The sequence below is a fragment of the Nannobrachium achirus genome, assembly GCF_963921795.1.
Source record: "Nannobrachium achirus genome assembly, chromosome: 19".
Lineage (NCBI taxonomy): Eukaryota > Metazoa > Chordata > Actinopteri > Myctophiformes > Myctophidae > Nannobrachium > Nannobrachium achirus.
In genome coordinates this window covers 8809079-8835130 of record NC_137826.1, presented here as the reverse complement: position 1 = coordinate 8835130, position 26052 = coordinate 8809079, and the positions used below count along the sequence as shown (strand labels likewise).

Sequence of the window (26052 nt, the reverse complement as noted above, 5' to 3'; positions counted from 1 at the left end):
GAAAGACAGACACACTTTGAGGACCTCCTCGAAAACGAGATGATGCATCTCAAGGGATTTATCAAACGTTGAAACATAGTTTTGGTGTATTAATAATCAACCCTACTGGCATACGTACCTATTTTGTGCATGTCATTTCAGGTGAAAGAGGTTTTTTTCTTTTTTTAGCTTTGGATCACGTGTTATAATTTATAAGCCTGTAGATTAAGCATTAAGCAGTAAGCTGCTTGTCACAATACTGATGACATTATTTAGACAGCGTGACAGGTTGAAATGTAACTAGAAAAATATTGTTCCTTCGAAACAATTGTGGGCTCGCTTCAAGCCAGAAAACAATGGCTATAAAAGCACAAAATGTCAAGATCGCAGGCAGTGCTCTCTTTGACGTTACTGACGTCAAAGATTGGTCCATTTTGTTCCAAAAATGTGTTGTGCAAAAGTTGACCCGCTGGTGGCGCTATAACAGGCCAATGTGAGAAGGTTGGTATCTGTTCCTTGACCTATTGGGAATGTGCTTGCAAGATTTCACGCACATCCCAGGCTGTGTTCATGATTTGAGGTGTTTTTGGCTTTGGACACTTTATCGCTGCTTGCAGCTATATTTATTATTATTATTTTATAATGTTTTTGTGTGCACTTCATAGGCATGTTAGATAAAGGTCCTTAGATTGCGTGTAGAATGTTTCATGCAAATTGCAAAAAAAATCCTAGAATAAAAACTGGTTTAAGCGTTTTACAAACTGCTCAAAATTATATAGCGCCCCCCTTTGGCCATTTGGGGTAAGATTGGTTTCAGTGATATTTGAACTAACCCTCTACACTATTTTGTCATGAAAATGTGACTTTGCTTGTATGTTTTAGAGGCAGAAGAATAATTTGCATAAAAATGCAATATTGTTTGAATTATTTAAAAAAGCACGTTTCAATGTTAAAGAAATCCGATCTGACAGATCTTTAGATATCGGTCCAAAGTTCACGTAAAAAAAGTTTTGTGCACGTGACGCGAAAATTCCAGAATAAAAGCGGGTTTACGCGTTTTACAAACTGCTCAAAGTGGCGGAAAATCGAAGGGCGGAGCTTACTTAACAACGACACAGATGTCTTCCGCTTGAGTCAAAGCACGCGTGTAACAAGTTGCATGTCTTCAAACGAAACGAGTCATGACTTATGCCCGTTTGAAGTTTGAATTTTCAGACGCTTCGTATAGCGCCCCCCTTTGGCCGATTGGAATAAAATTGGTTTCAGTGATACTTTGACTAACCCTCCACATCTTTGCCAAATGCCATGAACGTGTAACTTTGCATGTATGATTTAGAGGCCGAAGAATAATTTGCATAAAACCGCAATATTGATTGAATCATTAAAAAATTATATTTCACTTTAAAAGAAATCCGCCGAGATTAGTTTAACCGTATTGGTCCAAAGTTCATGTGAAAAAAGTTTTGTGCACTTGACGCGAAAATCCCAGGAGGAGATAGATTTTTACTGTTTTTCATATAATTCCGAATTGTGGGAGACCTAAAGGTCAGAGGTCAAAAGTTAGAGGGTAAAAGTTGTTCGGCATGAGGAGACGCATAAGTGTATACAGGTTTCATGGCTGTACGTATAACAGAGCATGAGCTATACCTGTTCAAAGATCGCACTTTCGAAGGCTTCCTACAGCGCCACCATTTGGCCGATTGCTATAGAAAATAATAGCACACTTCGCCACTGTAAACTGAACACATTGATGTTTTTATTTTCATTTTCTCACTAAGTATGTAGGAGTAGAACGGAACCGAAGTTCCCGTCTACAGTATGCATGATAGATAAATAATGACAAGAACTAAAGTGTGCTCGCCTATAGGCGAGCCCACAATTACTGCTGTTTACTAAGCACTTCTCTTCATGTATCATTTCATAGGTATGTGATAGTGTTTTAAGTCTTGCCAAGGAGTGGTTAACCTCTTGTACCAAGCAGTTCATCATAAGTGCCACTATGTTGCAATACGGCACTGCCTGGAAACCACGGTGGTGGAGGTCTGAACCAGTGGTTCTCTAACCATGCACCGAGGCATGGTATGTTATCTTTGTCCAGGTATGCATTGGGATTTTTGGGACAGCCGCACATTATTATTGCAACAACTATTAAAAAAAATATTTTAACTACCATATCAGGACTTTGTGCATTTCCCAATACAGAGGCACATTCTATCCTAAAACATTTAAACGCTTGCAGAGCAATATAAGTGATATTAAAGAGGCTATTTTGCATGGATAATTATGAATACTGTGAGATTGAGTATGAATACTGACAATGAATCCTTGCCCTTTGGTCTTGTACACAACATTTTTTTAAACCATTGACCTTCACCCAGTGGTGGACAGTAACGAAGCTACGTTTACTTCTACCTAAGTGAATTTTTTGATAATCCATACTTTACTTGAGTATTTGTATTTTTGGATACTTATGAATTTCATTCCAATACATTTAAAAGACAAATATTGTACTTTTGATTCCACTTCATTTCTAGGAAGAGAAAAGGTACACTTAAATCTTATTTTAAATATAGTGGAAATAGCTGCTATATTCATGTTATTTTCATTATTATTGATTTATTTTATTTTTTGCTTTCTGGTAAATTTTGAATTTTCTGGGGAAATGACAACATGTTTACATAAAATGCATTTATATTAAAAAGAAAATGTACTACTTTTTAATTCTTTTTTAGTTTAGTAATACTTTCATTCAAGCATTTCTAAAAGCAAGTTCGGTACTCCAGTACTTTCACTTGTGGTTGAGTAATATTTCAAGGAGATGAATAATGCAGGGCAGAGGTTTTCCCTTGGCATCTAGGGGGTGTCAGTGTGCTTGCAAAGTTTTATGAGGCTGATTTGAAAAATGTATAGGCTATTGACCTAGTCTAATGTGCGTGCAAAGTTTCACAGCAATCGCACACTGCATTCATGATTTGAGGAATTTTGCTCAAAATGGACCACTCCTGCAAACTTTGGAAGTCAATCTAAGCCAATCACGATGGAATATGAAAATCGCACCTGTGGTATCAAACACAGCACACATGCATATCTCCTCCTGTACAGTATGGGCCGTTCTGTCTGTGACATCAGTTGTGGTGATGACGGTCTCTGCATACTTTCTATGACGTTAGTCTCGTACTACTGACATAGGGACACACAAAGCCAGACGTAGGAGCGGTTAGCACCGCTCCAAAATCGACTCGATCACATGATTGCATGATGCAAAATGTGGACAACTGGTTCTGCTTTGGCCTCCAGGGAGTGTGCGTTCACAGTTTCACGCTGATTGGTCCAATGGTGCGGGAGATTAGCTTTTATATAGCGCTTTTATCCAAGACGCTTTACATAGATTGTGCCTTACATTCACACATTCATACACCGATGGCGGAGGAAACCATGCAAGGCACCAACCTGATCACCGGGAGCAACTAGGGGTTCAGAGTCTTGCTCAAGGACTCTTCGATATTAACTCAGGGGGAGCCCGGATTTGAACTGGGAACCCTTCGTGCTCTAATGACGGTTTCTCTACCGTCATTCTCTACCCCTGAGCTATGCCGCCCCCAAACATACTCTCGGCCACACCTTCGGCCTGCATGGCGGAGACACAACTATCCCTGATCTAGATGTATTGCAGATGTGCTTTTTCATGGAGAATAACCTTTCTTGGCACGTCCAACCCTTTTGTCAGTCTTCTCAGCATTCTCATCACCACACCCATGACAACCGCACAGAGAGGTGCTGCTAATCTCTGCTTGAAAGAGAATCAAGGCATGCATCCTGAGGAGGAACACCAAGGCTCTGGCTGTTGGCCATGACACACTCACGCACGCACATTTGAGGCATTTTGTTAAAAAGAGAGCACTCCTGCAAACTGATCTTAGCCAATCAGGCTGGAATATCAAAAATCGGAAAGACCTGTTTCGTTTAATGACTATAGAGACTGATTTGCATGATGTTTGTACAAAATCTGTTGGAGTAATATTTAAAAATGTGTTTTGCAAAGATCGGCCTCCTAATGGCGCAGGCCGATCTGAAAATTTCAGGGCAGAGGTTCTGTTCCGGTAGCCAGAAGTGTGTATGCACAGTTTTGCTGCGATCGGTTCAACGGTGCCAGAGATTAGCTGTTCACAGACAGACACACGGACGCGCACAGACAGAAGGACTGGCGGTGACACAAATCTTTTGAAAATAACAGATCTACAAGCTCACAATGTACATTGTAAGCTTGTAGATCGTCTATTTTCAAATGGCTAAATATACATGGGTTGAAGTTAATCTATCTTTTGTAATAATAATCAAAATCTATAGTTTTCAAATCATTCTAGTGAAGTAAGAGTACAATATTTGCCTCTGAGATGTAGCAGAGTAGAAGTAAAAGTATTGAAAACTGGAAACACCTCAAAAGAAAACAACCTCATTTTACCATTATCATGTTTTCCACACCTCTGTTGACCAGTCGTTTTTTTTTGCACCATTGAAATCTCAAATGTGTATCTGTGTTTGTAATGAGGGGTTTATGCACTGCAGCCGTACGATAATATCCCTGGCTATACAGCTGTCAAACTCTCTGACTTTCTGTTTACATCCTTCACTGACATTCCCAGTCATCTGAGGAAGAGTTGATTTTGTTTGTTTTTCCGTTGCATACAGGAGCACTCAAATGAATGTTTTTGACCTTGAATGTACTGGTTCCACCGTTTGACACTGACACTTTTCTTTTGTTTTCTTTGCCTTACTCTATCTCTGCAAATAAAGATACAACAGGGCGCGCCCCAAGCACATCTACATTTCAACACATGGGTTACCAAGTTAGATCTAAAAAGGTTAAATGCATCCTTTTTTTTAAGATTTGTTTTTGGGCTTTTATGACTTTGTTGGATAGGACAGTAGACTGACAGGAAATGGGGGGAGAGATGGGGAGTGACATGCAGCAAAGGTCGTCTGGATCGGGAATCGAACCGGCGATGCCGCCAGCCATCCATGCCTATGTGGCAATCCCTCCTAAGTGTTATGCGCCTGGACCAGTAGGCCAGCAGGCACCCCTAAATGCATCCTTCCATCCAAATGCAATCACAGGATTGTTAACCATTTGGATGAACAGTGTGGAGTTCTATTTACATGAAAGGATCGTACAAAGTTAACAGTAACAGTGGCTACTCTGAGGACACTGTAACCTGGGGTTTTTCTGCGTAGTGCAGGGTAGTTGTATACAGTAGGTGTATACCTTTGTATGCTGTTATTTCTTACCTTTGTACTGATGTATCCTTATTGAAGGGTAGCTCCTTTCGGAACCCCTCACTCCACTGCTACGCAGCTCCGAGATGGGGTTCCTACTGGTCGGCTGCCGAAATCCTGTTGTTGGATCCACGATCCGCCGTTAGCGATCACTTCTTACCTTTGTTGAACACTTTATCCAAAAAGTAACCGGCCTATGTGAAAGTATAATCGTTTTACTTTTTTAACGTGGAACAACCTCGATGTACTGGGGTGAAATGAAGACTTTATATCGCTCGAAAGACCAGCCGGCTCTGTATTTACCCATGTTTTCCCCCGTTGTAGTCTCGCGTGGCTGTGAGCATTTGACCAAATCGCGGAGGCAACAGTCTGGCCACGCGAGACTACAACGGGGGAAAACACGGGTAAACACAGAGCCGGCGTGAACGGGGGGACAAAACCTGAAAACCCTGTGCTCAATTCCATTGAAAAAACACAATTGGAAAGGATAGAATCATTCTTTCCTTGACAATAAGCAATCCTTCGGTTTGAATGCTGTACATTGTACACACATACACATGGAGCAAAAATAATGATGAAGAAATATGTTTTTAGTTCGTTTTTAGGTTGTTTTTTCCGACTTTCCCTGGTGGGAGTCGTCTTGTGTAATGAAGTCGACTGAGTCGACGTGTAGACTTTTGGTTAATGCCCTTCTACAGGTACAGTCAATTTTGAAGTATAAACAAGTTGAATCAAGATGTGAATATTGGAAAGTCCTGAAGCGACAGAAGGATGTAATGGATCTAAGAGATAGAGGAAGATCATTCTTATCAGATGGCGATTTGAAGCAGTAACTCTGTATCTGTAACTTTGTAACTCTAACTGCTATATGCTGCCTCTGGGCAACTGAAATCCCGCCCCCATGGGATCAACAAAGGTATCTGTCTGTCTGTCTGTCTGTCTGTCTGTCTGTCTGTCTGTACGTACGTCCGTCCGTCCGTCCGTCCGTCCGTCCAAAGCTCCTACCTTCCGTGCCCCAATAATTAACTCATGTTCATATACTGTAGATCAGCGATGCTCAACCTGAGAGCTGGGGCCCACTGGTGTGGGCCTCCAAATAATTCGCAAAACACTAAGATTTGAATGTTAATATAACATAAAATAAAATAATGTAAAATGGTATTTTTCCTTTATAACCTTGAAAAAGTGAAATTTCTTTGTGAATAGGAACTTAAACTATACTATATGTCAGTTGATCCAAGCCGGAACAGTTGATTGATGGATCATTAAAATTCACACAGCCCACCCAGCTGACTGCTGAACACCGTAGGGAACACTTTTGAGACTTTCAAACGTGCCCTGATCCAGGAAAAGTTGAGAACCACTTACTGGTATTTAGATCTTTATCTCTTACCATCTTGATCTAAAATCGTACTTGGCCTACTCACCATTTGTATTCATGCTCCAGACATGATAGGATGTTCATTTCTTTATTGTATCATGCAGGACCTCCTGCATGGAAGCATACATTAATTATATTTCTCCACTATTCATGTTTTTCCTTTTCCTATTTTGTCAACCGTTTTCATTTCTCCACCGAGACACAGAGGAGCCGGGCCGGTTCTAGGACTCAGGTGGCCCTAAGCAAGATTATTTTAGGTGGCCCCCCCACTGATGGACGTGCGCAATTATTAACTGTCTTTGAATCACCAAAACCAAAGTTATAAATAATAACGTCTTATCTAGTAGAACATGTGGTGTCTGTTGTTAGCACTCAAGCATGTATCTACTACACACACATAGGGTTGCCAACTCAAAAAATTGGGGTTTTGGGGGGCGGTCAAAACCTGTGAAATAAATAGAAATCTGCATTTTGGCACAGAGTCACAGACACTCAGACAGTTCTACCTATAACACACAATACAGTTTACAATGGAGGTAAAACCATTATTAGCTCTAATGAAAAACATTTCAAAACCAAGATATAACTATTATAATGCATATCTATTTCTAGACACTGTTTCATTTGTCCAAAAACATGAGTGTAATGTTGTAACAAGAACAAAAACCCAATTGATTTGAATGAGATTCATACAAAACATCAATACATCACACACCTTTATCCTGTGTTCTTTTGGTCTCAAATTGCAACTTGTAGGCCTATTCAACTGTACAATATGTGGCATATTTTCAAATCTGTTGTCTTGTGTGAGATCTTAATTTTATCGAATATTAAAATAATAAGTAGTTTTTGGATAGGGCAGGAGTGGGCAACTTTGATGATGGAGAGGGCTACTATATTTCACAATCACTCCAGAGGGCCACAATGTATATTGTAAAAAATAGATCTACAAGCATTGCCATGATCTATTTTCACTATTTTTTTTTTATTGCAATCCTGTATTCTTTTTAGCTATTTTTTAAATTGGAATCCTGAAAAGTAACATTATTATTTAATTTCAAATACATTTATATGTTTGTATGTTAACGTTATGAAATGCAAATACATTGGACAAAAACAAACTATAGAACTATTCATGCTACTACTATAGACTGAAGTAATTAAAGCGGGTGATGTTTGCATGTTTAGAATTGTAACAGCTGAAATCAATAATATATCAGTATTCCGATATTAACCTGCGGGCCACATTAAGTGAAGGTCTTGGCCACATGTCGAGAGCGCCACTTCACCCTCACTCCAGAGGGCCACAATGCATATCGTGAAAAATAGCTGATCTACAAGCTTAAAACGCGTTGCAATCTTCTCCCTGTGATGTGGCCCCCTTAGTGGTTGTGGCCCTAAGCGAGCGCTTATGTTGCTTATGCCAGGAACCGGCCCTGAGAGGAGGCACTGATGAGAAGGCTGCTGTGTGATTTGACCCTACCCCAGCAAGAGCACACCTGTAAAACTGTCTGCAGACTCTGCACACTGAATTATGCTCCCATAACAAGTACAGTATGTAATCACCCCGTCCAGGTCGATGCTAAAGGCCAGTCCACACCAATGCAACATGCAACTACTTGCAACCATTATTCCCAATGGCAGTTGCATTGGTTTGGACTGGCCTTAAAACTCTTTTGCTGCAAGGAGTTGAGACTGGTTGCATTGGTGAGATCTGGCCTTAGGGGTTTACAGTAGCAGCCATGTGTTCATGTGTGGGCCCTCATGGCACGCATGGGGACCCGTTTTTGGAGATGTCAGGTACTTTCCTGACAGAGACAGACATTCATAAACATGTCATAGGTAATTATGGGTTTGAGTGTTAACCCAATGACTATTAACTGTTCAGAGTGACAGTTATGACGTGGAGGCATTTGAGGGTTCAACCCTTGCTACGAGTGCTCTTGAGCAAGACATATAGTGAATCCCTTACTATATACCTTAAGTTAAACGTTGCTCTAGAGATGTATACAGTATTATATTCAAAGTTAGGCCTATATGTTCAGAATTAGACGGGCGGCAATGGCTCAAGAGGTAGATCGGCCCCTTTGGGAATTAGTTCACAGTTTAATCCCGGGCACCCCTGAGTTAGCGTCGAAGTGTCCTTGAACCCCTAGCTGCTCCCGATGAGCAGGTTTGTGCATGTCATGGTTTCCTCTGCCATTTGTGTGTGTGTGTGTGCCATTATAAAACGCTTTGCGTAAAGGCGATTTACAGTATAGCCTACTGTAAATGCACCATTTATATTTTAAATGTGTTCTTTTCCAGACAGAGCGAATCACTTAACCCATTTAGAACGGGTACACATTTTGTGTATCATTATTTTATGCTTTAACTATTGAAAAATAGCAGATATACAAGCTCACAGCGCGGCACCGAGTGCCGCGCTGCGAGCTCGTAGATCTGCTATTTTTGAAAAGTCGTGAACATTAGAATTTTGACCCGATTCTATAAGTGTCTTTTGAATCCTTCTAATTCTAGGCCTAAATGGGTTAAACGTCACCCTAGAGATATGTATATATCCAGAGTTATGTATTCAGAGTTAGATGCACTTACATAACATCACGAGTACAGGAATTTGTCCTTAGGGCAAATGTTTCTCTTCCAACTGATTTGCATCCAAGCTATAGAACTTACTCCTGAGAATAATGATGTGACAAGACCTGTTCCAGAAAGAAGATCTCACCACTTCTGCAGGTGTGCACAAAATGCTTTCTCAATGATCCCCTTTGTTTGCAGGTTCTTTTAGGACTATATACAGTACAACTAGGGAGCTTGTTTGACAAGGTGTAATAACAGTGTAGTACACCATCCAAATTCCAAATCAAATTAAACTTTGTTATAGGATATTTCCTACAGCAAGTGCAACTGAAAGTGATTCGCAGAAAAGAATGATGGAAAAAGAAAGGCAACAAACAATACACATATAAGGTAAAAAAAAATCGAAATAAAATAAAAGCAACGCAAAAACCCTAGGTAAAAACCAGACCAAAAAGTGTGTATTTCGATGTATATAAAAATGACCACAGATTCAGAAACCCATTTTATTTCCTAGCCTTTGGACCAAAGGAGACCAGTGTAAACAGTTCTAAGTGTCTTGCCAGGCACATACCTAAAAGCATGTCCAATAAAGAGCCAGGTGCATTGCCATTTCAGTCTGCGGAGGTTTTTAAGAAGTAGCTAAAAACACTTCTGTTTCAACATGCATTTGGGGAATGTTATTGAGCTTCTCCAGGTGTGAAATGTTTCTGTTGTTTTATTTTTGCCTGAGATGCATTGTACAGTTTTGTTCAGTTTCTTATAATTTTAAAGTTTTTTGTAGTATTTTTCTGTTAGGGTTAGGATAAAACTTCTCTTTCTTTCAGCGTTCTCTCTGTGAAAAGTGCTAAGCAAATAAAATGTACTTATTTCAAATTTGAATAAGCAATAAAATCATCTTAAAATTGAAACTATCTGGCAACCAATAGTCCTTTAGGATGGAAAATGTGTACTACTCCATGACCAAACCTGTAAATATCATTAAATGAAAAAAGGTTTATTTTTTTAAAACTTTTTTATCTGCCATTTTCACAACTAGAGGTTCGGGTCACTACTGTATACAGTATATGGCCCCCACACCTACGGCACACTGCAATCCCTCAAATGTCTGATGTGGCACCAGTCTAATATAATATAGGGATATGGGCTTAAGTGGTTAAATATTGTGTGGCCAATGTCATTGATCTATTAAAACAAACTAAATGGGAGATGTGGAGAGGTATGTAATCGTCCACCCAAAGATAGCATCATAACTCAATGCCTTACCTATCTGGTATGGCAACACAATAGTGAGCATCATCCCCACGGGCTAGATTAGCAGATGAGCAGCAATTTTGCTGTCACAACGTCGTAGAATGTACCGTAGGAATGGTCGCGGACATCTTGTCCTTTTTTCTCCGACATGACAAGATTTGTTGGCACACTGCAGTGACAGGGATGACAGAATAAACATCTAATTAAAAGTTAAGTGGATTTTCTCTGACAAGGATTTATGGCTCGAATGCAATGTCATGAATGTACCGCACTGTCCCAACCTCATGTAAAAGGTCACATTTCAGGTTTCGGGGGGTGGTGTCTGAATCGGACAACTTTACGTAACGTCACTCACAGGAGTATAAATTGGGGCTGAGCTTCTGTTTTGACTGCACCTGCCTGGGCAATTCCGAGGTTACTCTTTGACGAGCAGCAGTCGGTTGCAGCCATCTGACAGTGTCTACTAATACACATCTGACAGGTAAATATCAATATGGACAACTAAATATCTGATGGGTATCTACAACCATACAAATATTATATGTACTACTCATAATAATATGAGTAGTACTATTTCCTAGGGATAGTCTTTTACTATTTCATTTGAGCTCAGTTTCATGTTAACAGGTCCTCTTGTCTATTTAACCATGGAATGATGTTTTAGAAAGAATGAATGAATGAATGAATGAATGAATGAATGAATGAATGAAAGAGTTTATTTTGAACATTAAAACATATAAAATAAAATACAAAGCAAAAAACATTGACAATGTTCGAAAAGGAGTAGGATTAAGTGTAAAACTTATTAAGCTCCTACCCCCCTTTTGCAAAAGTATCTTCACTGCATGTTCAAAGAAAAAAGAAAAAATCTTAAAAATTAGAAAATAAAATGACAAGAATCAGTAATATCAGAATAAAATGATAAAAAAAAACAAGAATCATCTGTAAGATTTTTTACCTCTCCTCCTCTCCTCTCCTCTCCTCTCCTCTCCTCTCCTCTCTTCTCCTCTCTTCTCCTCTCCTCTCCTCTCCTCTCCTCCTCTCCTCTCCGCAGTAATCCAGCATGTCTGAAAGCGGAACGTGCACCGATATCATCAACCTGCGCTACCAGGATGGCAGTGTAGGCAGCCCATCCAAGCCACAGAAGTTCAACAACCAGGACTTTGGGCAACTGAAACAGTCCTACCTCAAGAGAGGGAGGCTTTTTGTGGACCGGACCTTCCCACCCGATTACAAGTCTCTTGGTCACCTGTCTGACCTGCCCAGTTCAGTGAGGAACAGAGTGGAATGGATGAGACCCTCGGTAAGTTACAGCCATTTCATTGTTACCTGAAAAGGTAGTTACTGCTTTTTGAGCGGTGGTCACAACGCTCCTATACGTGGCCGTGTGTGTGGGTATGTCTGTCTGTCTGTCTGTCTGTATGTAGCCTACAGTACCTTTTTTGACCACACATGTTAAGGGGGGGGCGCTGTTGTTCAGGCCAGACCAGACACACACACACACACACACACACACACACACACACACACACACACACACACACACACACACACACACACACACACACACACACGGATGGATGGATGATGGATGGATACCAGTGGCGGCCTGAGTGACATGCATTTTTTTATTAATATTTTGTTTAATATTGTTTTAATATTTTTTATTATATATATATACAGGTATATATATATTTGTTTTGCTGTTGCGCAGCCTCCACGACCACCGCTCAGTTCACACGGGTGTGATTTTTTGTAATGATGAGAGTCCAGTATCCAAAAAGGGATTTAGCTCAGCTTATGTTATATTAGCTGTACATAGGCTATTAATATATGTGATGGTTGACTAAAAATGCATTCATTTGTGGTGATGCTACTCTCATCCCTACTCTCGTGTTTGTGTGTTGTTGCAGGACATTGTGAAAGCTCAAAATGCCAGGGGGGAGCCTTCTTTCTTTGTTGAAAGCGCCTCAAGATTTGACTTTGCCCAAGGAAAAGTCGGTAAGCAACGTATTAATGCTCACTGCAATGTGTTAAATAATGTCACGTAAATATGAACTACAAATAGCTGTGGCTGTGTGAGAGAAAATGCTGAATATAGTGGTCTGTCCCTCGTTGACTACTGTAGGTAACTGCTGGTTTCTGGCTGCAATTGCATCACTGACATTCCAGAAAGATTTGATGGTGCAAGTTGTACCCACTGATCAAGACTTCAAGGATTACGCAGGAATCTTTCATTTCAGGGTAAAATGATTGGAATTAAATGTTGATCTGGCCCTTGTTTAAAACTGCATTTAAAGCTAACCTATTTCATGACATATTTGACAAAGTGTGACTCTGGTGTTTTAATATGAAACGTCTCCTCTCCTCCCTGTGTCAGTTCTGGAGGTTTGGAAAGTGGGTGGATGTTGTCATTGATGATTACCTTCCAACGTTCCAAAACGAGCTTCTGTCCGTGTCTGCCAAAACCAGGACTGAGTTCTGGGTCCCTCTGCTGGAGAAGGCCTATGCCAAGTATGCCCCAAACATTCACCTATACTGTAACCTGACTTGCATTTTGGATAATGAGTCACAGCACAAACAGGGGCGTCACAAGGGGGGGAAAAGTGGCACTGAGTTATTGGGCACAGGGTGGAGGGGCCTTAATTATTTTATACTTTAGCTATTGAAAAATAGCAGATATACAAGTTACATAACTTGTAGATCTGCTAAGTTGTGAAAATGTGTGCAAATCTTTGAATATATGTATTCTTTAAGCAAACATTTGTAATTCAAATTTTGCTTCTGTGGGGTCCCTGGAACTAAATATTTTGAGATGGGGGTCTGTGGCCAAATACATATCATTTTGGGGGTCCTTCACATGAAAAGGTTTGAGCACCACTGACATAGAAACATACGTTTTTCAAAAAACCTTAGAAGGATTTGAAATATTCAAAGACTTTTCAAGATTTTTCCAAAATAGCAGATCTACAAGCTCGCAGCGCGGCACTCGGTGCCGCGCTGTGAGCTTGTATATCTGCTGTTTTTCAATAGTTAAAGCACAAAATGTGAGTGAATCCTTGTACCGAGGGCCCAGAATTTGGTGTGACACCCCTGAGCACAAATATCAGAATTAGAACGACTTCAAAATCAAACACCAAAGCAAATCCTTGCTATTATTTTCTTTTAAGTTAACTTGACAAATAGTATATCAAAGTGGGGTTTTGCACCCATGATCCCCAATAGTGTACTTTCACGTTGCTACTAGTGATCTTTCTTTACCTTAAACTTTGTGAGCTTGGCCGCCTGCACGGCTGCCCTAACCAGCTGTGCAGTGCCCGTTTTCATGACACCTGTGACTAACGTGACCCTGCTTTGTGTTTGTGTGGCAGAGTGTGTGGTTCATACGCGGACATGAACGCTGGCCTTCCATCAGAGGCCTTCAAGGACTTCTCTGGAGGCGTTCACATGACCTACAAACTCAAGGAGGTCCATGACAGACACCACGACGAGGAGCTGTGGACTTCACTGAGCAATGCCACCAAATGCAAATCCATGATTTGCTGTGGCACTGCCCAGAAAGGGGTAAAGTTCAGTCCTTCTCTTTCTTTCTTTCTTTCTTTCTTTCTTTCCAATATGTCAAAATGCTAAACTAAAAACCTGTGTAAAGTCATTACGGTAAGATTTTATATTAAGTTCGGGTGTACCATATGCTTGTGTGTTCCAGGATACAATAGTGAACACCGTGGCAGACTCTGGCATTGTGGATGCACACGCATACTCTGTCACAGCAGTAACTGAGGTACATTCTATTACTGTATGTATGTATGTATGTATGTATGTAATGTGTATGTATGTATATATATATATATATATATATATATATATATATATACAGTTTGTATGTATGTCTGTATGTATGTATGTACTGTATGTATGTATGTACGGTATGTATGTATTGTACAGTATGTAATATGTATGACCGGTATGTATGTATGTATGTATGTATGTATGTATGTACGTACGTATATGTATGTATGTGTATATAATACAGTATGTATGTATGTATATACAGTATGTATGTATGTATGTACAGTATGTATGTATGTATGTATGTATGTATGTATGTACTGTATGTATGTATGTACAGTATGTAATATGTATGCACCGGTATGTATGTATGTATGTATGTACAGTACGAATGTACAGTATGTCAATCCCATGATAAAGGTTAACAATCTAAGGAAAGAAAGGAAAAACTAAATGCTGTGATATTGTCTGAACATTGACAGGTTTTCGATGGCAGGTCCAAAACCAGGCTTGTGCGAGTGATGAATCCTTGGGGACAAAAGGAATGGAATGGAAAATGGAGTGACCAGTAAGTGACAAATACAAATAAACACCGAATGCAATATTGTTCTCAACGTGATTTTTAAGACCTTTTTAATACCTCCAAAACTGAAAGAAAAAAAGAAAGAAAGAAAGAAAGAAAGAAAGAAAGTATGGAGAAAAAAGTAATCAACATCCAAATTGTCAAATGAATCATGATATAAGAAAGAGGAAATACAAGCTCACAGAACCTTGCGTAGTGAGCTTTTAGATCTGCTATTTTCACGATATTTATCTGTGGAACTGAGTGAGTCAAACAAAATGTACTCCTACATTCCAAGTGTTTGTCAGGTTGGGGTGTCCCCCAGTTCAAATATGATTATTTTTGGCCTGAAAAGGTTGAGAACCTCTGCAATAACTAATAATATGTAATTACCGGTATGTAAATATTGGACATTGTTCACAGTGGTGCATGCTTTCTCAATAACTGTTTAATTCTTGTGTGCAGGTCATACGTGTGGGATAACGTCAGCGCTGAAGATAAGGCTAAATGTATCAAGAGAGACGATGGAGAGTTTTGGTGAATATCAATGTCGTTTTATGAGATTATGAGTTTCAAATAACAATCAAAAATAAGTCTTTCCTTTATTGGAATAAATTATGTATGTTTTGTGGTTTATTGTTTTTGTAATCTGTCTTTTTGTCCTGGCTTTACTGTGTGTGTCTTTGCACGTGTGTGTGTGTGTGTGTGTGTGTGTGTGTGTGTGTGTGTGTGTCTGTCCACCCATCCATCCCTCTGTATTTGCCTCTGTTTGTCCATCTACTTTCCCACCTGTCTGTCTGTCTGTCTGTCTGTCTGTCTGTCTGTCTGTCTGTCTGTCTGTCTGTCTGTCTGTCTGTATGTCTGTCTGTCTGCCTGTGTGTGTCTGTCAGGATGGAGTTGGAGGATTTCTGTTACCACTTTCAAATACTGACCGTCTGCTGTGACAACCCCAACTTCATGGACGGTGATGTGACCACCCAGTGGAAATGCATGATCTATGATGGAGAGTGGATAGCAGGGAGAACTGCTGGCGGCAGCCTCAGTAACGGTAAGTGAACTTATTCATTAACCTGGTAGAAAAGGTACTGACAGTTTTTTTTTATCAATACTGCAATGTAGAAGTACTCTCGTTTCAAGTAAAAGTCTGGAATTCAAAATTCACTTGAGTGAAGTATAAAAGTATTGGCCTAAAAATGTTACTTCACCTCTGGGACAACCCGATCTTATTTTATTATCGTTTGGGACACGATCAACACAATCCGAGTAATTTTTTGTGTTCAATCTGTTTTTTGAGATATTTTAGTATTTCAGCATGTACTAGTGATGCGTTTTGCATCATATGATGCAAAACGCATCACTGATGATGCAAAATGCATCACTAGTCATGCTGAAATACAGATTGAACACAAAAAAGAACTCAGGATTGTGTTGGTCCCAAACAACAATACAATAAGATCTGGTTGTCCCAGAGGTGAAGTGGCTCTTTAAAGTACTAAAAGTAGAACGTACTCATTACGCAGAATATCCCATTTCACACAATTTCAAATGTATTAATTGTATAAAAGATCTTTTGAAAATGACATTGTGAGCTTGTGGATCGACTATTTTCAAATGGCTGAAATGTATACAGTTTGGTTGAAGTAGTTAGTGTTTGTTTTGTACTGTAGTAATAATCAAAATCTACAAAGTAACTAGTAACTAAAGTTCTCAAATAATTATAGTGATGTAAAAGTACAATATTTGCCTCCGAGATGTAGTGGAGTAGAAGTACAAGTATAGACTATAGACAATTGGAAATACTACAGTAAAGTGAAAGTCCCTCAAAAAGTACAGTACTTGAGTAAATGTACTTGTACTTTCATCACTGATTAACCTACACTACAGTATAGGCTTGACCCAGGTCCCCCATATGCTTGGATACGTTTCTGTTCCCTCACACAGTTAATGTTCCCTCGCAATCAGGTGTTTAAAGTCACCTTCAGGCGGCTGCTACCCGTGACTTGTAAATAGACTAAGCCCCCATGCTCCCCCCACCCTTTTTTTCTGCTTTTGGATTTGATGTTATGCTTTTGAAACTGATATTATCCTAGATAAAGTACTATGTTCTATCCGTCTGTCTTTCAATGTTATATGAGATACTTAAAGTGTGGTTCCTGTGGAAATAAGCCTCGGCTTTCTAGGATCTCCTTTTAGTTGACCTTGTACCAGTGATTTGTACTGTCATGAAACTGTACTTTTTTCTATTGCAAACTTCTAATACATTCTTCAATCAATCAATCAATCAATCAATCAATCAATCAATCAATTACATTCCCCAGGGAAACACATAGGAGACAAAAAGAGACAATGTTATTCAATAGCCCAAACGTGTAATACTGACAAAGTATCGTGCATTATCATCTATTTTCTATTGAAAACCTGACAAGTCTAATTAGAACACATTGGATTCTCCCTCCCTTTTGATGCACAAATGTATTCCAGGCTTTCTCCTTTCTGAGAAAGCCTAGGAACAAAGGTTACAGAGATGTTGGATGGCAGAACAACAACACTTGTACCAGTTGTGTTTTAAAACCCTTTTTTGTCCCCCTGACCCTAGCTTCCTTCTCGACGAATCCTCAGTTTCGCATCACAGTGACGGAAATAGACGAGGACGAGAAGGAAGACAAGAACGTCCTGCTGTCTCTGATGCAAGTTCCCGCCCAACGCTATCGTAACGACGAAAGACTCAGCCCAATTGGGATCACCGTCTTTGAGGTGGGTGGTCTCAGCTCAACACCCGGTGTATTACTGAAGTCCTATCCCACTAAATCAGGGGTCTTCAACAGGGGGTCCGGGACCCCTAGGGGGTCCTCAGAGTTACTACAGGGGGGGCTGCCAAATCTTTGTGTGATGGGATAAATCTTTTAAATGAACAACTTGAACCCTCGCATCCCTATTCTGTGGAGAACTTTGGCCAAAAATAGCAGATCTACTATTTTTGGCAGATAGGTTTGGTGTAGAGGTTAAAAAAAGATCAGACCAAGTACATAGGGAAAGGTCAGATTTACTAAGTATTGACGATTTAAGTGGTCTGAAAAAACACATTAACATGAATCCAACAAATTATGTCGTCAAACAAGTCGATGAAAATCTTCAACACAATTTTATAAAATATGTAGTGGGGGTCCCTGCTTGATCTCCCTCTCAGCTAAGGGGTCCTTGGCCTGAAGACGTTGAAGACCCCTGCACTAAATTATTAAAGTTATGAGACTGATTTGTAATGGTCAATGTTTATCAACTCCATAGGAAATTCTAATATAATCTTCTAGACCTACTGTTGCACTGATAATGACAGAACCTTGCCTTAATCCTATAAGTCAGATTTGGCAATTGCTGGAGAAACTACTAGGACTTTAACACAGTTTCTTGTCTTCTTTTCCCATTTTCTTTTTCTTTTCTACATTAAATTCAACAGCTACCCGAAGGGGTAAGTAACGTTTCTGTAGGCACAAATAAACACATTTTAGTGAAAAACAGGTTCATCAATATTAATGACAAACTTGTTGTAAAGTCGACTAAGTTCCTTTCATTCCATGCAGACACCGTCTGGACGTATTGACCGCACGTTCTTCAGGAGAAACTCGCCTCTGAAGAGAGTGCAACTGTATGGCTATGAGAGAGACCTGATTGAGCAGCACAGCCTGAAGCCTGGAGAATATGTGGTCATCCCCTCCATCATGAAGCCTTACGAGACTGGAAAGTTTGTCCTCAGTGTCTACACCAAGACAGACACTGAGATTGAGTAAGTGCTTGCTTTCACTTATATTATTGACCTGCTACAACAGTGGTTCTCAACCATATCAGGCAGCGACCCCCAAAATAATCATATTCTAAGTTCTAACCTGGGACCCCCACACCCTAGTCTCGCGTAGCCAGACAACTATTCCACAATCTCTGAATGCTATATAGAGTCTGGAACAGCAGCTCCCTAACGGCGAGTAATGGAAACGGGCATTACCGTTCAAGAAAATATATTTTAAAATGTCATTTCTGCTAAGCAGCAAGCTAAACATGCTTATATGATTTTTATTTATATAATGATAAATGTGTGCGATGTGAGACTGAAACGGAAGTGACGAGGGGGCTTCACTTCCGCTTCATCTCGCACTCATCATTTCTTCCCCGGTTTGCCAGACTGTATGCCGGGAGCATTTGACCAAATCGCGGAGGCAACAGTCTGGCCACGCGAGACTACCCACACCCTGACGAGCACTAAGAGTTGAGGCATTACATTTTGTATTGCACTTTTCTATTGTGAAAATAGCGGATCTACATGCTCACAACGCCTCACAAGCGAGGCATTGTGAGCATGTAGATCTGCTATTTTCACAATTTCAGACTCTTATATTTGACAATTTGGCCAATGTTCAATTTGGCATTTTAGAGGTTTTAAGACGTCCTAAAATTGTCACTTTAGAAATGTGCAGATACCCTCTGTTTACTGTTGAGTGAGAAAACAATGTTGCACATTAAGCTAATCATCTGGGGACCCCCCGAAATAATTTGGCGACCCACAGGTTGAGAACCCCTGTGCAACAAAAGATGGCATATAGCTTGAGACGAGCAGAAAGCTAAAACAATACATCCGCTGTTTTCTAAATGTACGTGAAACGTCGTTCACGTGAAGGGAAACTAAATTGTGACGCTATATAACTAGGTATTACACTTTTTTCATATTAAGCTGCTTAGTTTGATTAGCCATTTTCAAAACGTTTAACACATCTCTTCCTATGTATATGCAGGCCACACGTCCATGGGGGTGAAGATGATCATAGTGATGACGAGGATGACCACCTCATTCTGCCAACACCTCCCAAGGTATAAAATAAAATGAATGGTGCTTAATACTTATAGTTACAGTATAATTTAGAGCTGTGTACAGCATTTAAACATACAATCGCCAGGTCGTGGTTATGACCTGATAATACTGTATGTGTTCTCTTCAAGCCCGTTGTCCCAGCCGAGAAGACTTCAGTCTACGACATGTTCAAGAATTATGCTGATCAGGTGAGTGATCTATTCCCCGTCTCATGTATCAATACTGCTATGTAGATATACTGTTACAGGTAGAAGTCCCGTATTCAAAATGTACTTGAGTAAAAGTAAAAAAGTATCTGCATCAAAATATAGGTAGGTACTGATTGTGCAGAATGTCCCATCTATAAGTTCACAATGTGATGCGACGCATTGTGCGCTTGTAGATCCTTTGAGATGTAGAAGGTAGAAGTCAAAGTATTGATAATTTTAAATACTGAAGAAAGTAAAATGGTAATAATACCTCAAATTTGTACTTAAGTTCACTACATGAGTAAATGCACTTAGTTACTTTCCACCACTGGTCTGTTCTGCCCATCATCATAAGCCACGTTTTCTGTTTTTCTGTTTCTTCTCCCGGGGGTCAGAACGGGGAGCTGAATGCCTGGCAGCTGCGGAAGCTCCTCAACGAAACCATTGCCAAGGGTGAGTCAGTTATAGTCCAGTCAATCTGAGGTTTGCCTCCATTGCAAGCATTTGTTTTACACGAAAAACATTCCTCGGGCTAAAAATGGACCCCACAAAAGTGTGAAAAGTGATGACTCATCACTAAAGCATCACTACACCATAGTGTTGTGGGTCTGTTTTTGTCCCGAGGAATGTTTTTTGTGCAAAACAAATGCTTGCAATATGCTTTTCGTGCAAAACAAATGCTTGCAATGGATTCAGAATCATGAAAACCCCATAGTTAGACCCCTCACATGCCACTTAAAGAAGATTTTTTTGGGGGGGTCTTTTTTTCCTGTAGGCCTAATAGTAAGTGAAGGGACCCAAACTTGAATCCCCTGAATTTACCTTGATCCACTAAGAATATTTTGGACAATTTTTAACATGTGTTTTGGATGACCCTAAGGATCATAAAAAACCCTGAATGATTACTATTGCAATTTCTTTTGGGCCATGCCCCTTTTTAGCTTAGATTGACTGGCCTATTAGTCTGCCATTTTAGTTCCTGAACATCCACTGTCAGGAGTGATGCAGCTCATCTTTCTATCTTGTTACTTTCACAGCCAGCAGTGACAAATTTGATTGGAGTGCCTGTCGGAGCATGATCGCCGTGGTGGACGTATCCTTCTGCTATTTTTGAAAAAAGTCGGGAAAATGTGTGCAAATCTTTGAATATATGTATTTTCAAAGCTAACGTTTGTAACTCAAATTTTGCTTCTGGGTGGTCCCTGGAACTAGATATTTTGAAATGGGGGTCCATGGCCAGATACATATCATTTTGTGGGTCCTTCACATGAAAAGGTTTGAGCACCACTGACATAGTAGTCTCTCAAGAACAGACTAACTGAGCTCCAGTTGAAGTGTAAAGGACTTTTTCTTTGACGATGGCTGGCCAGATTGCTGACATAGAAACATAGTTTTTCTCCAAAAATCTTAGAAGGATTCAAAAGACACTTATAGAATCGGGTCAAAATTCTAATTTTCACGATTTTTCAAAAATAGCAGATCTACAAGCTCGCAGCGCAGCACTCGGTGCCGCGCTGTGAGCTTGTATATCTGCTATTTTTCAATAGTTAAAGCATAAAATAATGAAACACAAATTGTGTACCCGTTCTGAATGGGTTAAAGGGGAAAACCACCCATTTTCAATATTGAACTACCGTATTTTCCGGACTATAAGGCGCACCGGACTATAAGGCGCACTGTCAATGAATGGTCTATTTTCGAACTGGTTTCATATATAAGGCGCAGCGGACTATAAGGCGCACATAATAGACGCTACCGTTGCATTATGCATCCAACAGATGGAGCTGTGCTAAAGGGAATGTCAATGTCAATGAATGATCCATATATAAGGCCCACTGGACTATAAGGAAAATATGGGTATGTCATTAATAATTTAATGACCCCAATAATTTTGGGGTTTGTATTGCAAAGTACGCCGGTGTACTTTGCAATACAAACCCCCAAATCAATCCTCCAGTTCTAGGCAACACAGAAGGGGGGGAATTATTTATTTTTATTTATTTTCACACAACTCCTCTAAGTCTCAGGTATATTAATGACATAGTTCAATATTGAAAATGGGTGGTCTTCCCGTTTAAGTTGTTATTATTTATTTTTTACAAATTGATAATGTTTGACTTTATGAAAATAATTCCACAGTTTTTAGTTATTATAATTTCTTCTCATAATGGTATGCATGAAACATCCTTAACATAACAAAGGCCGACCGAATGGGGAGAATGACCTTCAAAGAATTCTCAGCTCTCTGGAGCAAGTTTGAAGATTTCAAGGTAAAGTATAACATTTGTAACGAAACAAATAAAACATTTGCTTGGTTAATTAATTGATTGATTAATTGATTGTTTTATTGTCATCGATTTACATAACTTTGGCACGAGCAAAAGTCTGTGCCTGATTCCCAGTGTTTAGATGTGTATGTATGCAAATTGCAAAATCATCTAAACAGCAACTAGATGAAACAGGAGTTAATATCTGCAAACTTTCTTGTATTTCTGATTTCTTCCAGAAAATCTTCAATCGATCAAACGTCTCCAAAACAGGAACTCTGACCTATGATGAGTTGCAGAAGGCCGTCCGGGCTGCAGGTAAGGACAATCTGTGACCTTTGTCATAGCGTTTCTGTCGGGTGGAAATCGTATTAGTCGGGGATCCACATGCCCTAAAGCTCAAGGAATAGGGTTGAACCTGTGATGTTCTGCCGCACCGCACTTTTTATTTCTGTTTTATCTATTAGTTTGGTCATTAAGGTCCACAGAATGAGAGGCCTGCTCTGCCGGAAACATCGCGAAAAAAAGTTATGGCCGTTTGTATATTCACTGTCCCATTGACTCCACTACACAGGAAAGGAAATATATTATAAAAAATAAAAATTCTGCTTTAAGTAGCATGTGAGGGGTCAAAATGGAGAGTTTTCATGATTGTGAATCCATTGCAAGCATTTGTTTTGCACAAAAAACATTCCTTGGGCTAGAAAACAAACCAACAAAAGTGTCAAAAGTGATGACTCATCACTGTGATGACTGTGAAAAGTGATGAGTCATCACTTTTGACACTTTTGTTGGTTAGTGAATATACAAATGGCCATAACTTTTTTTCGCGATGTTTCCGGCAGAGCAGGCCTCTCATTCTGTGGACCTTAATGACCAAACTAATAGATAAAACAGAAATAAAAAGTGCGGCAGAACATCACAGGTCCCCTCCCATTTTGAGGGACTGGATCCCCGACTATATGTCCAAAACCTTTACTTTTCAGGATTCAAATTCGAAAATAGAAAAAGTATCCACAAGCCTACTGGTCCAGGCGCATACCACTTAGGCATCGCCGGTTCGATTCCCGATCCGGACAACCTTTGCCGCGTGTCGCTCCCCATCCCCCCCCCCCCCCCCCATTTCCTGTCAGTCTACTGTCCTATCCAATAAAGGAATGAAAGCCCAAAAAACTAATCTTAAAAAAAAATAAAAAAAACACAGAGGGTTCCCAGTTCGATCCCGGGCTCCCCCAGAGTTAGTGTCGAAGAATGAGCAGACTCTGAACCCCTATTTGCTCCCGGTGAGCAGGTTGGTGCCTTGCATGGTTTTCTCTGCCATCTGTGTATGAATGTGTGTGTGAATGTGTGAATGTAATGCACAATCTCTGTAAAGCAAGGCGCTATATGAATGCACCATTTATCAAATAGGGCGTTAATTTACAAAAACACAAAAAGTTAAAATATGGAGATAAGAGGTTTTTGCCCAACAGCAACGATAGCACGAGTAGTAGTCAGAGTATGCTGAACATGCTGAATACTTTTGAAGAGCTGCTTGCTTCCCACATGTGTCCCCTCCCCTCCAGACATCGAGTTGGATGAGAACCTGGTGTGGCTGCAGTACAGTCTGCTGCAGGGCGATTCCTCCGTCTCTCTGGTGGACTTCCTCGGCCTCATGCTCCGCATTGACAACATGTCAAGTGAGTGACACACACACAGTCAATCACACTGGTTTTCAAAACACAAAGCAGATCAAAGTGCCTCCATACTGGCACAAGGAGTGACCGGTAGTGCAGTGGCACAAGAGGCAGCTGTGATAAATACATACTCTATACTGTATTTTATTATCCACCTGTTTCCGCGAGAATTTACTGTAGCGTTATTTGCAGGACACTTCCGGTTAACAGCAGACATACAAGCTCACGTCGCGTCGCAGAAGCAACCGTTGTGAGCTTGTAGATCACTCTCGGCTGCGGCGCCGGGAGCTGCCTGCACATTCTGCGCAATGCACTATGGGATGTCGGAAAGTTGTGGATATATTCTTTTATATATGTATATCTCTATGTATATTTTATTTTAAAGGAGTAGTTCACCCAAAATGACTTATTTTCAATCAATTACACACTTTGTATTATGATTTATTTTGCATTTCTTTGCCTAATGATTTGATTTCTGCCAGTCATGAAATTATTGTAGAAAGAAATTATGAAGACAAATCAAATCTCCACGAATTCAAGGCTTCATAGGGTGTGTTAATTGATAGAAAATAAGTCCTTTTTTGGGTGAGCTATCCCTTTATTTATTTTAAATGTAACAAAAACACCTGTAAACAAATAAAGTGAAGTTGAAGTTATCAAATGGCGTCTTTGCTTTGGTTAAATGTTAAAGGTGAACCAGTAAGACAGAAAACCATGTATGGTAGACCGTTTTGAAATGTCTAAATCTAATTTCAATATTGTGAAACACAAAATTGTTATTGGTAGCCACATCCAGTGCACTTAAATTATGATGATGATATATGTGATTTGATTGAATTGCAGACACATTCAAATCGAGAGCCACAGATGGGGTTATAACCATGGATTGGAATGACGTAAGTTTGATTACCGTGATTAAAAGCTCCATCACTGCATACATTCATCTTCTATAACCTATATTAAATACGCAGGCCTGCAGGGTTCCCACGGTCATGAAATCCCTGGAAATATTTTGAAATTAGACAAATATTTTTCCAGTACTGGAAAAGTTTTGGAATTTATCAAGGGTCCTGGAAGGTCCTGGAAAAAAATAGCTATGCATTGTCTTTGGTTATTGATTTTGTTAATACCTCTGAAATGACAAATTAAACATGGGCCAAATTGTCAAATATTAGAGGCAGAAATTGTGAAAATAGCCGATCTACATGCTCACAACGCCTGTGAGCATGTAGATCTACTGTTTTCACAAATGAACCGTGTTATACAAAATTCCTCAACTCTTAGTGCTCGTCAGGGTGCCGGGTCCCCAGTTAAAACATGATTATTTCGGGGGTCACGGCCTGAAAAGGTTGAGAACCACTGGCATACACTACCCGTCTTTGGGCATTGCGCATAGGAGTAAGCGACCTGTTATTGAGCTGAATTATAGTCCTGGAAATTGGGTTAAATATTCTGGAAAAGTTTTGGAAAAGTTTTGAAAATTAATTGGTAAAAATGTGTGGGAACCCTGGGCCTGGTATTGAGGTAAAATAATGTGAAATGTGAATTACTGAAAATAACACTCTTAACTAATAATTCTCTTGTATTTCAGTGGTCATCTACCTTCATCTTCATCTAGGATACAGCTGACATCACATGAGAGCATGAGGAATGGAGGAAAATGTGGAAACTATATCTGGCTTTGTTGGGGTTATCTTCTTGTTCTGAACTATCAAATGATCGCAGAGAAATATTAATCTCGATAGACTATCAATGTTCACTCGGACGCTCCTGCATGGTCAACATTTTAGCACTGATTATCTTGACTATCTTGTCTGATATACAGTATATTATATACAGTTCTAATGTCTGCACATGCTTAAGCTATTAGGTTTTCACACACACACACACACACACACACACACACACACACACACACACACACACACACACACACACACACACACACACACACACACACACACACAACTGGGCACCAAAACCATCTGGGCACTAGGGACATGTGTTGTGGGCAGCTGGATGAGTGGGCCCTTAGGGTGGAGATAACTGGACGAGTGGGCACCTGAATAGCTGGCCACTTTAGGGACATGTGGGCACCTGGATGTGATTTTTTTTAAATCTCAATCATTCATTGTTAAAGCTCTATCATAATGTTCAATGCATGACATCATAAGTCAGTGCTTCTCAGATGTGTCCAGCCTGTATCACTACTTAGGATACCATAGTGATACTGCAGTTTGTAGAAGC

General features: G+C 39.9%; 1 protein-coding gene across 1 annotated transcript; it reads left to right on the top strand.

Moving 5' to 3' along the window:
- Positions 1 to 11528: 11528 nt before the first annotated feature.
- LOC308304576 (calpain-1 catalytic subunit-like) lies at positions 11529 to 25434 on the top strand (the record flags this gene model as incomplete). The annotated part of the gene is made up of 19 exons (XM_080749204.1): positions 11529 to 11768; positions 12379 to 12466; positions 12594 to 12709; positions 12846 to 12979; positions 13837 to 14029; positions 14172 to 14246; positions 14737 to 14822; positions 15282 to 15353; positions 15707 to 15864; positions 17413 to 17570; positions 18271 to 18282; positions 18395 to 18597; positions 19598 to 19673; positions 19803 to 19862; positions 20258 to 20315; positions 20900 to 20955; positions 22369 to 22447; positions 23695 to 23808; positions 25397 to 25434. 19 exons carry the CDS (start codon positions 11529 to 11531, stop codon positions 25432 to 25434), a joined length of 2016 nt encoding a protein of 671 aa, XP_080605330.1.
- Between the last annotated feature and the right edge of the window lie 618 nt (positions 25435 to 26052).